The sequence below is a fragment of the Cebus imitator genome, unplaced genomic scaffold, assembly GCF_001604975.1.
Source record: "Cebus imitator isolate Cc_AM_T3 unplaced genomic scaffold, Cebus_imitator-1.0 Scaffold943, whole genome shotgun sequence".
Lineage (NCBI taxonomy): Eukaryota > Metazoa > Chordata > Mammalia > Primates > Cebidae > Cebus > Cebus imitator.
The window spans coordinates 50880-61588 of NW_016108258.1; the positions used below are offsets into that span (position 1 = coordinate 50880).

Consider the following 10709-nt stretch of genomic DNA (forward strand, 5'->3'; position numbering starts at 1 on the left):
ATGTTCTCACTCATAGGCGGGTGTTGAACAATGAGAACACACAGACACAGGGAGGGGAGCACTACACACTGGGGTCCGTTGGGGGGAAATAGGGGAGGGACGGTGGGGGGTGGGGAGCTGGGGAGAGATAGCAAGGGGAGAGATGCCAGAGGTAGGTGATGGGGAGGAGGGCAGCAAATCACACTGCGACGTGTATACCTATGCAACAATCTTGCATGTTCTTCACATGTACCCCAAAACCTAAAATGCAATAAAATAAATGGGGAAAAAAAACACTTTTGATGTAACAGATATGATAGTAATATCACAAAGAAAGGAAAAGGGAATAGAGCTACATAGGAGAAACGTTTCTATATCTCACTGGCATTAAGTTAGTATAACTCTAAAACCAATGATAAGATGTAGATGGTAAATCCTAGAGAAACCACTAAAGAAATAACTTAAAAATAATAAAATTATTAAAGTAAAATATTACATGAGAAATATTTACTTAATGAAAAAGAAAGAAGTAAAAGAGGGATAGCGGAACAAAAATGACTTGAGTCATATGGAAAACAAAAAGCAAAGTGGCAGATATAAATCCAACCACATCAAAAATAAAATTAAATGTAAATAGATTAAATCATTTCATATAAAAGCACAGAAGGTCTGACTGGATTGAAAAGAAAAGATCCACCTATACACTGTGTATAAGAGGTACACTTTAGATTCAAAGATACAAACAGATTGAATGTAAAGGGATGGAAAAAGATATATCATACAAGTAGCAACCACAAGACAGCCAGTCAAAATAGACATTAAAACAAACAAACAAAAAACCTGTTACTAAGATATACAGGATCTTTTATAATGATAAAAATATCAATCCATCAGGAAGATATAACAATTACAATCATGTGTGCACCTAATTACTGTGTACTGAAATATATAAAACAAAACCTGACAAAAATAGTACAAGAACTAGATAATTCAACAACAGTAGTGAGACACTTCAATAACTCCTTGCACTATTAGATAGAAAATCTAGGCAGAAGATCAACAATACAAGATGTAGAAAATAGTATAATCCAACTAAACATAACAGATATTCATAGAACAATCCACCCAACAACAGCATTCTATACATTCTTTACAAGCGCACATAGAAAGTTCTCTAGGACAGACAAGATGCTACAGCATAACACAAGTGCTCTGAAATTTAAAAAGATCACAATTATAGGGTATATTTTTCTACAAAAATGGAATGAAATTAGAAATAAATAACAAAGAAATTTGGAACCTTCAAAAATATGTGAAAATTATACAACACACTCCTAAGTTACCAATCAGTCAAAGATGTCAAAAGGGAAATTAGAAATATTTTGGGATAAATGAAAATAAACATACTGCATACAAAATATAAAGGATATATTTAACATACTGCTTAGAAGAAAATTTATAACTCTGAATGCCTATATTAAAAAGGAAGAAAAACTCAAACTAATTACCTATTCTTCCAACTTACAGTACTGTGAAAGGAGCAAAGTAAACCATAAACAACCAGAAAGAAGGAAACAACAAAGATTAGAATAGAATTTAATGAAATAGCAAATTGTAAAACAACAGAGGAAGGCATTGAAATCAAGTTTGGTTATTTAAAAACATCAACAAAGTTAATAATCCTTGAGAGACTGGCCAAGAGAAGAGGAGAGAAAATTCAAATAACTACAATCGAAAACAAAGGTGGGGGTATTACTATTAAACTTACAGAAATAAAAAGGAGGGATCAGTACAGTGGCTCACGCCTTTAATCCCAGCACTTCAGAAGGCTAAGGTAAGCAGACTGCTTGAACCCAGGAGTGCAAGATCGGCCTGGGCAACATGGCAAAACTTTGTTTCCACAAAAAATAGCCAGGAGTGGTGCTGTATGCCTGTAGTCTCAGCTACCTGGGAGGCTGAGGTGGGAGGATCACCTAAGGTTGAGGTTGCAGTGAACTGAGATCATGCCACTGTACTCTGGCCTGGATGACCGGCCAAAGAGAGAGAGAGAGAGAGAGAGAGAGAGAAATAGAAATGATTATAAAGGAATACTATGAACAAATGTATGAAAATAAGTTAGATAAATAAAATTAAAATGGACAAATTACTAGAAATACACAGTAATCAAAATGACTCAAGAAGAAATAGAAAATCTGAATAGGCCTATAACAAGTAAAGAGACTTAATTAGTAATACACACCCCCCTCCTCACCCACCCACAAAAGGCCAAAGCACCAATGGCTTCACTGGTGAATTCTGTCAAATATTTAAAAAAGCAAAACCAAGTCTACATAATCTCCTCCTGAAAAACAGAAGAAAATGGAATACTTTCCAAATCACTTTGCTGGCATTAGGAAACAAATATATGTTAATACAATAGAATTGGGAGTCTAGAAATAAGCCTTTACACGTACAGTGAATTGATTTTCGATAAAAGTACCAAGATCATTCAAGAAAGAATAGTCTCCTCAACAAATGGTGCTGGCACAACTGAATAGCCACATGCACAAGAACGATGTTGATCTCCCATGTCATATCACATAACAAAAATTCATTCAAAATACATCAATGACCTAAATGTAAGAGATAAATTCATAACATTCTTAGAAGGAAGCATAGGTATAAATCTTCGTGATCTTGGATTAGGCAATGGTTTCTTAAATATGACATCTAAAGCACAAGTGACAAAAGAAAAAGATAGCAATTCTTCACAAATACTTCCAAAAAATAGAAGAGGAGGAAAGGATTCCTAACTCATTCTATGAGGTAGTTATTACCCTGATAACAAAGCTATATGAAGGCAGGACCAGAAAAGGAAACTACACATCAAAATCTCCTATGAATATGGATGTAAAAATCTTCAAGAAAATACTAGCAAACTGAATCTAGCAACATATAATAAGAATCGTGCATCAAAACCAAGTGGTGTTTATCCCAGGAATGCAAAATTGATTTAGCATTCAAAAATTAAGGTAATACCCCATTACAATAGAATGACAAGTAACAAAATATCACATGATCATCTCAATAAATGGAGAAAAAAACATTTGACAAAATTGATCAGTTTCCTGATAAAAATACTCAAATTAGGAATAGAAAGAAACTTTCTCATCCTGATAAAAAGAATCTAGGAAAGACCTTCAGCTAACATCATAAGTAATGGTGAAAGACTAAACACAGTTCCTCTGAGATCAGGAACAAGACTCGATGCCCACTCCGGTCACTTGTATTTGACATTGTACTGGAGGTTCTAGGCAGAGCAACTAAGAAAACAAAAAGAAATGAAAGGTATCTAGGTTGGAATGTAAGAAATAAAATTCTCACGTGCTATACTAATTCCCATGAGAACTGACTGTTAAAAAGAGCCTGGCACCTCCCTCCTCTCGTCTCCTCTCGCTATACGGCCTGCACATGCCAGCTCCCCTTCGCCTTCTGCCATGCATGGAAGCTTCCGGAAGCCCTCACCAGAATCAGATGCAGGCACTATGCTTCTTGTACAGCCTGCAGAACTGTGAGTCAATTAGATCTCTTTACTTAACAAACTACCCAGCCTCAGTTATTCCTTTATAGTAACACAAATGGACAAAGACAGTGCAGTACTTCCATAAAAATAGACATGTAGATCAACAAAATAGAAATGAGAATCCAGCAATAAAACCATATACCTGTGGTCAACTGATTTTGAAAAGGATTTCAAGGATATTCAATATAAAAGGAATAGCCTTTTCAACAAATAATGCTGAGACACCTAGATGTCCACATGAGAAAAAAAATATTATTTGGATCTCTATCTCATTAACTTATATAAAAGTTAATGAAAATTAGATCAAACTCTTAGATGTAAGAGCTAAAATTATAAAACTGTTAGGTGAAAACACAGGGGAAAATTTTTGTGACCTTGGATTAGGCAATGGTTACTTAGATAAGACATCAAAAGCACAAACAACAAAAGAAAAAACAATTACATTTGATTTCATCAAAATGAAAAAATCTTTTGTATTACAAAGGACACTATCAAGAAAGTGAAATGGGAGAAGATATTGGCAGATCATATGTCTAATAAGGGACTTTTATCTAGAATACACAGTTGACCATTGAACAACATGTGTTTGAACTGCACAAATACACTTACAAGCAGATTTTCTTCCACCTCTGCCACCCCTGAGACAGCAAGATTAACCTCTCCTCTTCCTCTTCCTCCTTAGCCTACTCAATGTGAAGACGATGAGGATGAAGACCTTTATAATGATCCACTTCCACTTAATGAATAGTAAATATATTCTCTTCCTTATGATTTTCTTGATAATGTTTTCTTTTCTCTAGCTTACTTACCGTAAGAATATAGTATATGACACATATAACATACAAAATATGTGTTAATGGACCATTGATGTTATTGGTAAGGCTTCCAGTCAACAGCAGGCTAGTAACATGATGTGGAAAGGGAGCACTGAGCTAGTTATGGATGGATCAGACATATATAACTTGGATAACTCTCAACTTATTTTCATTTTTATGTGTCTTCTGTGGTCTCAGTATTTAATAGGCTCTTGAATGTGCCAACATGTTAAAACTGCCTGGAGGAGTGGGGGGAGAGGATTCTGGCCACAGCTGGGCCAAAGCTTTAATGCAAGGGGTAGAAGAGGTACAGGGAACACTGGGTAAGAACATCTCAGTGGGGAATAAAATATAGGAGCACCCGGATTACGTGATCCTGCTGCCTTTCTCCACTTGGACTTTTTCCTTCTAGAACTAACCTCTGTGGTGTCCGGGCCAGTGGTTCTCAAACTTTAGTGCGTGTAGCACTCACCTGCAGAGCTTGCTAAACATGCACCCTTGGTGTTCATGCTGTGAATGGTCTGCTTACTACAGTTTGAGAAACACTGTAATATGTAACAGGTTTTTATTTAATGAGGCAGATATTTCCTTTAGACTGTGGTAAGCGGTTGATCTTACAGGATCTAAAGAGACTATATTACTAAAGTATTAAGTTTGAATAAGGCTCTGATGTCATAAAGGCAACTGAGGCCCTTGAGGCCCACAACATCACAGTTCCTGTTGATTAAAATTGGGCTGAGAAATTATTCCTTATCCAGAATCCAAACTCCCATAGTTTTCCTGTGTAATATTCTTGATCAAAAGACTCCTTATCAGGGTCATTAGCTTAAAGGATTCCTAATCCCAGGATTCTATCCAAAGTGCTTTGTTACCTACTATTCGCAGAGAGATTTCTTCTTCTTCTTTGAGCGGTCCATTTCCATTAAGTAATTAGTATTTCTAACCCAACCCCAACCCTTGAGAGTTCCTGAACTCTCAAAACAGAAACAAAAGAAAGGAGAGAAATCCCTTGCCTTACCAGGGTCTAGAAAGGGCTGACATTCTCCAGCAGCACCGTAGTTCAGCTCCTGTGGCCCTGCCTGTGGAATCCATGCCTCTGCTACTGGGGCCTCCTGGGCAGGTGCCATTACCTGGAGTGCAGGTGACTCTAGGTGCATGGTTGGTGGTATGTGTGCTGTTCCCACTGGTGCCAGTTCTTCCAAGAGCATGTCATGCATATCAACCTGGAGGAAATGCCAGAACCATCACTCTCAAGTCTAGACCAGCAGTGCCCGGTAGAATTGTATGAGAATCATGCACGTAATTTTAAATTTTCTACTGGCCATATGAATAAATTTTTTAAAAAGGCCAATTTTAATAGTACGTATTAATCCAATGCAAACAATCAGCATTTCAACATGTAATTAATATGAACAATTATTAGTGATATATTTCACCTACTTTTTTCATACCAAGTCTTCTGCATGTGGTGTGTATTTCATACTTACAGCAGATCTCAATTTGCATTGGCCATATTTCAAGTGCTCAAGAGCTGTACATGACTAGAAGTGACTGTATTCGGCAGCAAATGTCTAGACCACATGAAGATAAAATCTTATATAGTAAACAAAACCAAGGAGACAGAGAAAGGAAGGGTAACCACCAACCCAAGTACCCTAGGGAGACAGAAAGCCTCAGAAGACTACTGTTCAGGAGCCCTGAAGCTAACAGCTCCTGCAGAGAACCCCCATAGACAAGACTGGAACATCCCTGATGCCCCTCTGGAAGATCCTGCTCCCTTTTCCCAAAGATACTGCCCTCTCTCAGTCACGGAACTTCTGAAAAGAGGCTTTGCACAGTCATTCTGAATGGCAGACAGTGCCACTGCACCCATGGGGAGTTTTGAATATGCTGACAGGTGGTAGTTATCAGAATTTAATGGAACATAATGTATAACGCAGAATTGTTCCAGGTCCCTACCAAGTGTGGAATGTCCCACTCAAACATTCATGTGAGTAAAAAGATCGTGTCAAGAACTCCACCCTGTTGGTCAAATAAGTACAATCGTTTGCTTTGTTTTGCATAGTTTCAGCACAAATAAAAATTTCTAGGAATACAGTACTGTGAAAAGCAAAGACTACACTGCTTATTGTTCAGATTTACCAAGAGTCGTATGCCACTTTGGAAAATCACATGATGAGCAGCAACACTGTTCGTAGTACTTGAGCTGTATCAGTCTGAATTTCTGGCTGTTCCATTCACAGTGATTCTAAGCATAGATGTAAGCATCTGATAACTTCATGACATTTGGTCAGGCCCAGGCATATATGTGCACAAATCCCTATCAGTTTATAACACACTATGTTTCTTTTCCTTTATATTCCTTCTAGACTTGACTCAGGTTTGGCAAACTTTATCCAAATAGTAAATATTTTAGGGTCTGTGGGCCACATTCACTGTCAGTTCTTCTCCTTCTTCCTGTTCTTTTTCCAATGACCTTTTAACAAGGTAAAAACCATTATGTACAGAGTACAGAGAAACAGGCTATGGCTTATGTACAGAGTACAGAGAAACAGACTACGGCTAGAACTGGCCTTCAGGCCATGGAGCAATTTACTAATGTTTTGAGTTGATTTATGTGGGTAGATTATGTTGTCTATGAATTTCATTTGTGCATAGGAAAGTGGACATTATAAACCATTTGTTATAGAAAGGCAATTGAGTCTGATAGAGTTAAAAGCACTGACTCATTTGCTGACTTCAGCAGAAGAGAAAAAGGAAAAGGACTCTGGAGAAATCTTGAGGCTGGGGAATGACACAGAGACAAATGTGTGGTCTACTCTCAGCTGCCTCAGCTATTTCCTGAGGACCAATCACAAAGATCCCATATTCTTTTCTTACCTGCTGCTCTGGTATCTCAAGTTCTCTCTGTAAGTCTTCTATGAGTGACACAACTCTTTCTCTATTCTCTGGGCAGTGCTCCCTCACCCAGGTCTCTATCTCTGTGGGCAAGATAGTTAGGAATTGCTCCAACACTAGCAGCTCCAGGATTTGTTCCTTAGAGCGCATCTTTGGCTTCAGCCATTGACAGCAAAGCTCCCAGAGTTTGTTAAATGCTTCATGAGGCCCAGCTGCTTCTCTGTACTGGAACTGCCTGAAGCGCTGACGGAAGACTTCACAGTCAGTATCATACTCTTGAAACACAGAGCCTTGATTCAAGGATGCCTGGATTGCACAACCCAAGGCCACAGCCATCTCCCACTTCCAGCAGTTTACAGTTTATCTGGAGCCTCACTTATCAGATTCCGATTTGCTTCTCTCTGAAATTGTTGCGGTGGGAGGGAGCCACCTACAGCTGAGGACCGAAAAAAATGAGAAACGAGAAACAGGAGTGGTCACAAGAGGGCTTACTTACCTTCATTAACTTCTTTTTTACCAAAGACCTAAAGTGGTTCATGATATTTCTCTTGGTTTTGAGAATCTGATGAATCAGACTCACTTCCTAGAAAAATACACATACATACTATTCTCCATCTAGTTTCAAAAGTTTATAAAAATCTCAAAGCTCATCTATGGACCTTGTAGAACTGTGCTTGCTGTCCAATACGGTAGCCAACAGCCCCATATGACACTTTAAGTTTAGTCAAAAATTTAGTTTCTCAGTAATATTAGCTAAATTACAAATGCTTAATAGACATCACTGCTAAAGGTCTAAAGTTCTGCTTTAGAATTCCATGATCCCAGGCTAAGGACCCTGAATTTATTAAAAAATGAACCCTTATAAATCTGTTGGCATTTAATCCCATCCCAATTTAATTCCAACTGTCATGTGTTTCTCAATATATGTAGATCTCAAAAGAAATGGAGAAGGAATACTAATACTTCCAACAAATCTTTGAAAGTCCATCTAGCTTTAAGTACCCGCTAAAAGCCTTCAATCAAAGTGAACTTAGGTAGAGCCATGGTTTGCAAAGGCAGCAAATTGTCCATCTCTCATTCTTGTCCTCCTGGAGTCTGTGCAATTCCCCCAGCAACCCCATGCCATTCCTTCCCCACTCCCCTCCGCCATAGCATTCCAGGAGGATCTCCTATGTGAGAAATACACTGCAATAGGGAGGCCATTAGGAATTTGTTATGCATTCCTAACAAAAGGATATTTATTAAGTTCATGCTATGTGCCAGTTACTGTTCTAAGCATTCTGCATAGATTAGTCAATTAATTAGTCACCCAAGCTTAGGAACTAGGTACTAGTATTATCCCCTGGATACAGATGAGGGAATTGAGGTTTGAGGCTTAGGGAGATCGAGCAACTTGTGTAAGGTCACATGGAAAATGCCAGAGGGAACTGGTGATTAGGTCAAAATCTACATTCTCCAGCAATCAAAAGGTCTAAACACATCAAAGTGTTCTTAGTGTAGTCTTTGAAGTCACAGAGATAGTCACACACATGTTTCTACAGGTCTCAAGATCTTTATCTGCCAATGTGCCATGGGTCCTCTCTCTCTGCATTTGCTGAGACAGCTGCTGTAGTTGCCCTCTTCTCTAGAGAGGATTCAAGGGGAAAAAAATACTCATGACTCTCTTCCTACCCAGTCAAACCAAATCAGCACTCTGTCCTCTTATCCCCCTTTACCATGATGGTAGGCTGACTTTAGCAGATCGATTTAGATATGATAACCTGCTAGCTGTGTGACCCTGACATCCCGTGCCTCTGTAACATGAAGATAATCATAGCATGTACTTCGTAAAATGTTCAGCATGGATCCAATTGCATGAAAAGCAATTAGCAGCGTGCCTGGCACAGAGGAAGCACTCAATTAAAATTTATTGCTTGTCAGGAGTCATTTCTAGGGAGCCTCTATTTCCCAGAGTTTAGGCACCTAACCGTTGCTGGAGGGCATCCAGGAACTGTGCTGTTTTTGGATCTGGACCCACCCGTTAATCCGCTCCAGCCTCACAGCTGGCCAGCCCTTCCCTGACTGACCCAAAACCTTCCACCACGTCTACCAGGGAACTGACCCTCCGGGTTTCATTTGATGGACCCTTACCAGAGAAACGTTCATTTCACTATGGCAGCAGTGATTTCTCTCCAAACCTTCTCATAGAGAATCCACCCTCATAGGGCCTATAAGGAAAGCGATGTGTGTGAAGAGAGCAGTCGAGGAACGGCAAGAGTGACACGTCCCTGAAAAGTCTAAAAGCTGGTACAAAATCGGATGCTAGCGTCTCGGGCAACGGCCTCTGTTTGGTCTTGGGCGACGAAGTCCAGCCGCCTGGAGGGGAGTTCCCAGCTAGGGAGGACTCCCGGGAAGGCCCGGTCGGGTCGCAGGGAGTGGCGGAGGAGACCCTGGCTGGATAGGGGCCCGCCGCCCACCAGTCCTCCCGACTCCCGCCGCCCGGGACACAGCTGGAATCACCCAGTTGGGATGGCACCGGCCAGGGAAAGGTGCCCCGCTACCCGCGCCCGCACCCGTACCCCAGGGAACGGCCACGCCCTCTGGCCGCTCCGGGACTCACCGCCTCAGCGCCCACGGTTCTCCCAAGCTCACCGGCAACTGCCCAGGGCGCAGGCGCGGGGCTGCACTGAGGACTACGTCTCCCGGCAAGCCACACGTCGCCCGCCGCGCTGTGCGCCTACAGGGATGCTGACGTGGGAGGGGCTGGGACTCTTCCTGGTTTCCAATCAGCCTCAAGCTGTTTTGGAAAGGCTCCCGTTTCCTGTTTAAGCGCTTCTTAGTCCCAGGGTGTTGGGTGGGGCGAACCCCGGGTCGTGATCCAAGTGAGCGCTTCTCCTCCTTCAGCCTTGGAGTAACTGGAGCGGGTGGAGACCACCTTTAAATCTGTTATGACCGGGTCAGTGATTCTTAAACCTGGCTGTGTGGGGAGAATTTGTAGGGAGAGCTTGTTAAAAAGTCATATTTCTGGGCTCCACCCGCTACCCTGACGCACTGAATCTCACAGGAACCCAGAGATTCGCATTTTAATAAACCATCCTGGAGATTTTTACTCCGGTCGTCCGCCTGCAGTTCACAGTGGCTTTGGATTTGCTTTTTGGTTACCCCACCTTTAGGACCTGAGCTTCGATCAGGCGACCCCGCCCATTCCCCTCTGCCTTCAAAAGCCACAGAGGTTTCTGGGGTCTTAAGTTTTGCCTGCGGGGCCCGCCTCTTGTCTTCCAGTTGGTCCCTCGCTGGTCCCGGTTCTGTAGCCAAATTTTCTTTTCTGGTTGGTCAGCTGCGAATTGCGGGGAGACCTGATCCAATGGCCCCCTGCTGCGGTGGTGTCGCTCTGGAAACCCAGCCCTAACATTGATCCTAAGCTGACAAATTGGTCTGTGGACGCCAAACTTAAGTGCTAGGGCTTTCTGCGTGTG

At 41.1% G+C, this 10709-nt stretch overlaps 1 protein-coding gene across 4 annotated transcripts in view; it reads right to left on the bottom strand.

The window, feature by feature from the left end:
• ZNF449 (zinc finger protein 449) overlaps nucleotides 1-9949 on the bottom strand; it is an 18395-nt gene extending 8446 nt beyond the window's left edge. The window contains exons 1-4 of one of the 4 annotated variants that reach the window (XM_017521033.2): nucleotides 9854-9949; nucleotides 9385-9461; nucleotides 7237-7690; nucleotides 5375-5579 (exon numbers count right to left, since the gene is read on the bottom strand). In XM_017521033.2, coding sequence (XP_017376522.1) covers nucleotides 5375-5579; nucleotides 7237-7590 — 559 coding nt within the window. In that variant the 5' untranslated portion in view covers nucleotides 7591-7690; nucleotides 9385-9461; nucleotides 9854-9949. Of the gene's footprint in view, nucleotides 1-5374; nucleotides 5580-5796; nucleotides 5928-6498; nucleotides 6605-7236; nucleotides 7691-9384; nucleotides 9462-9853 lie in introns of those variants that run through there. The other 3 variants (XM_037735737.1, XM_017521034.2, XM_037735736.1) reach the window with 3 other exon arrangements.
• Nucleotides 9950-10709: the final 760 nt, after the last annotated feature.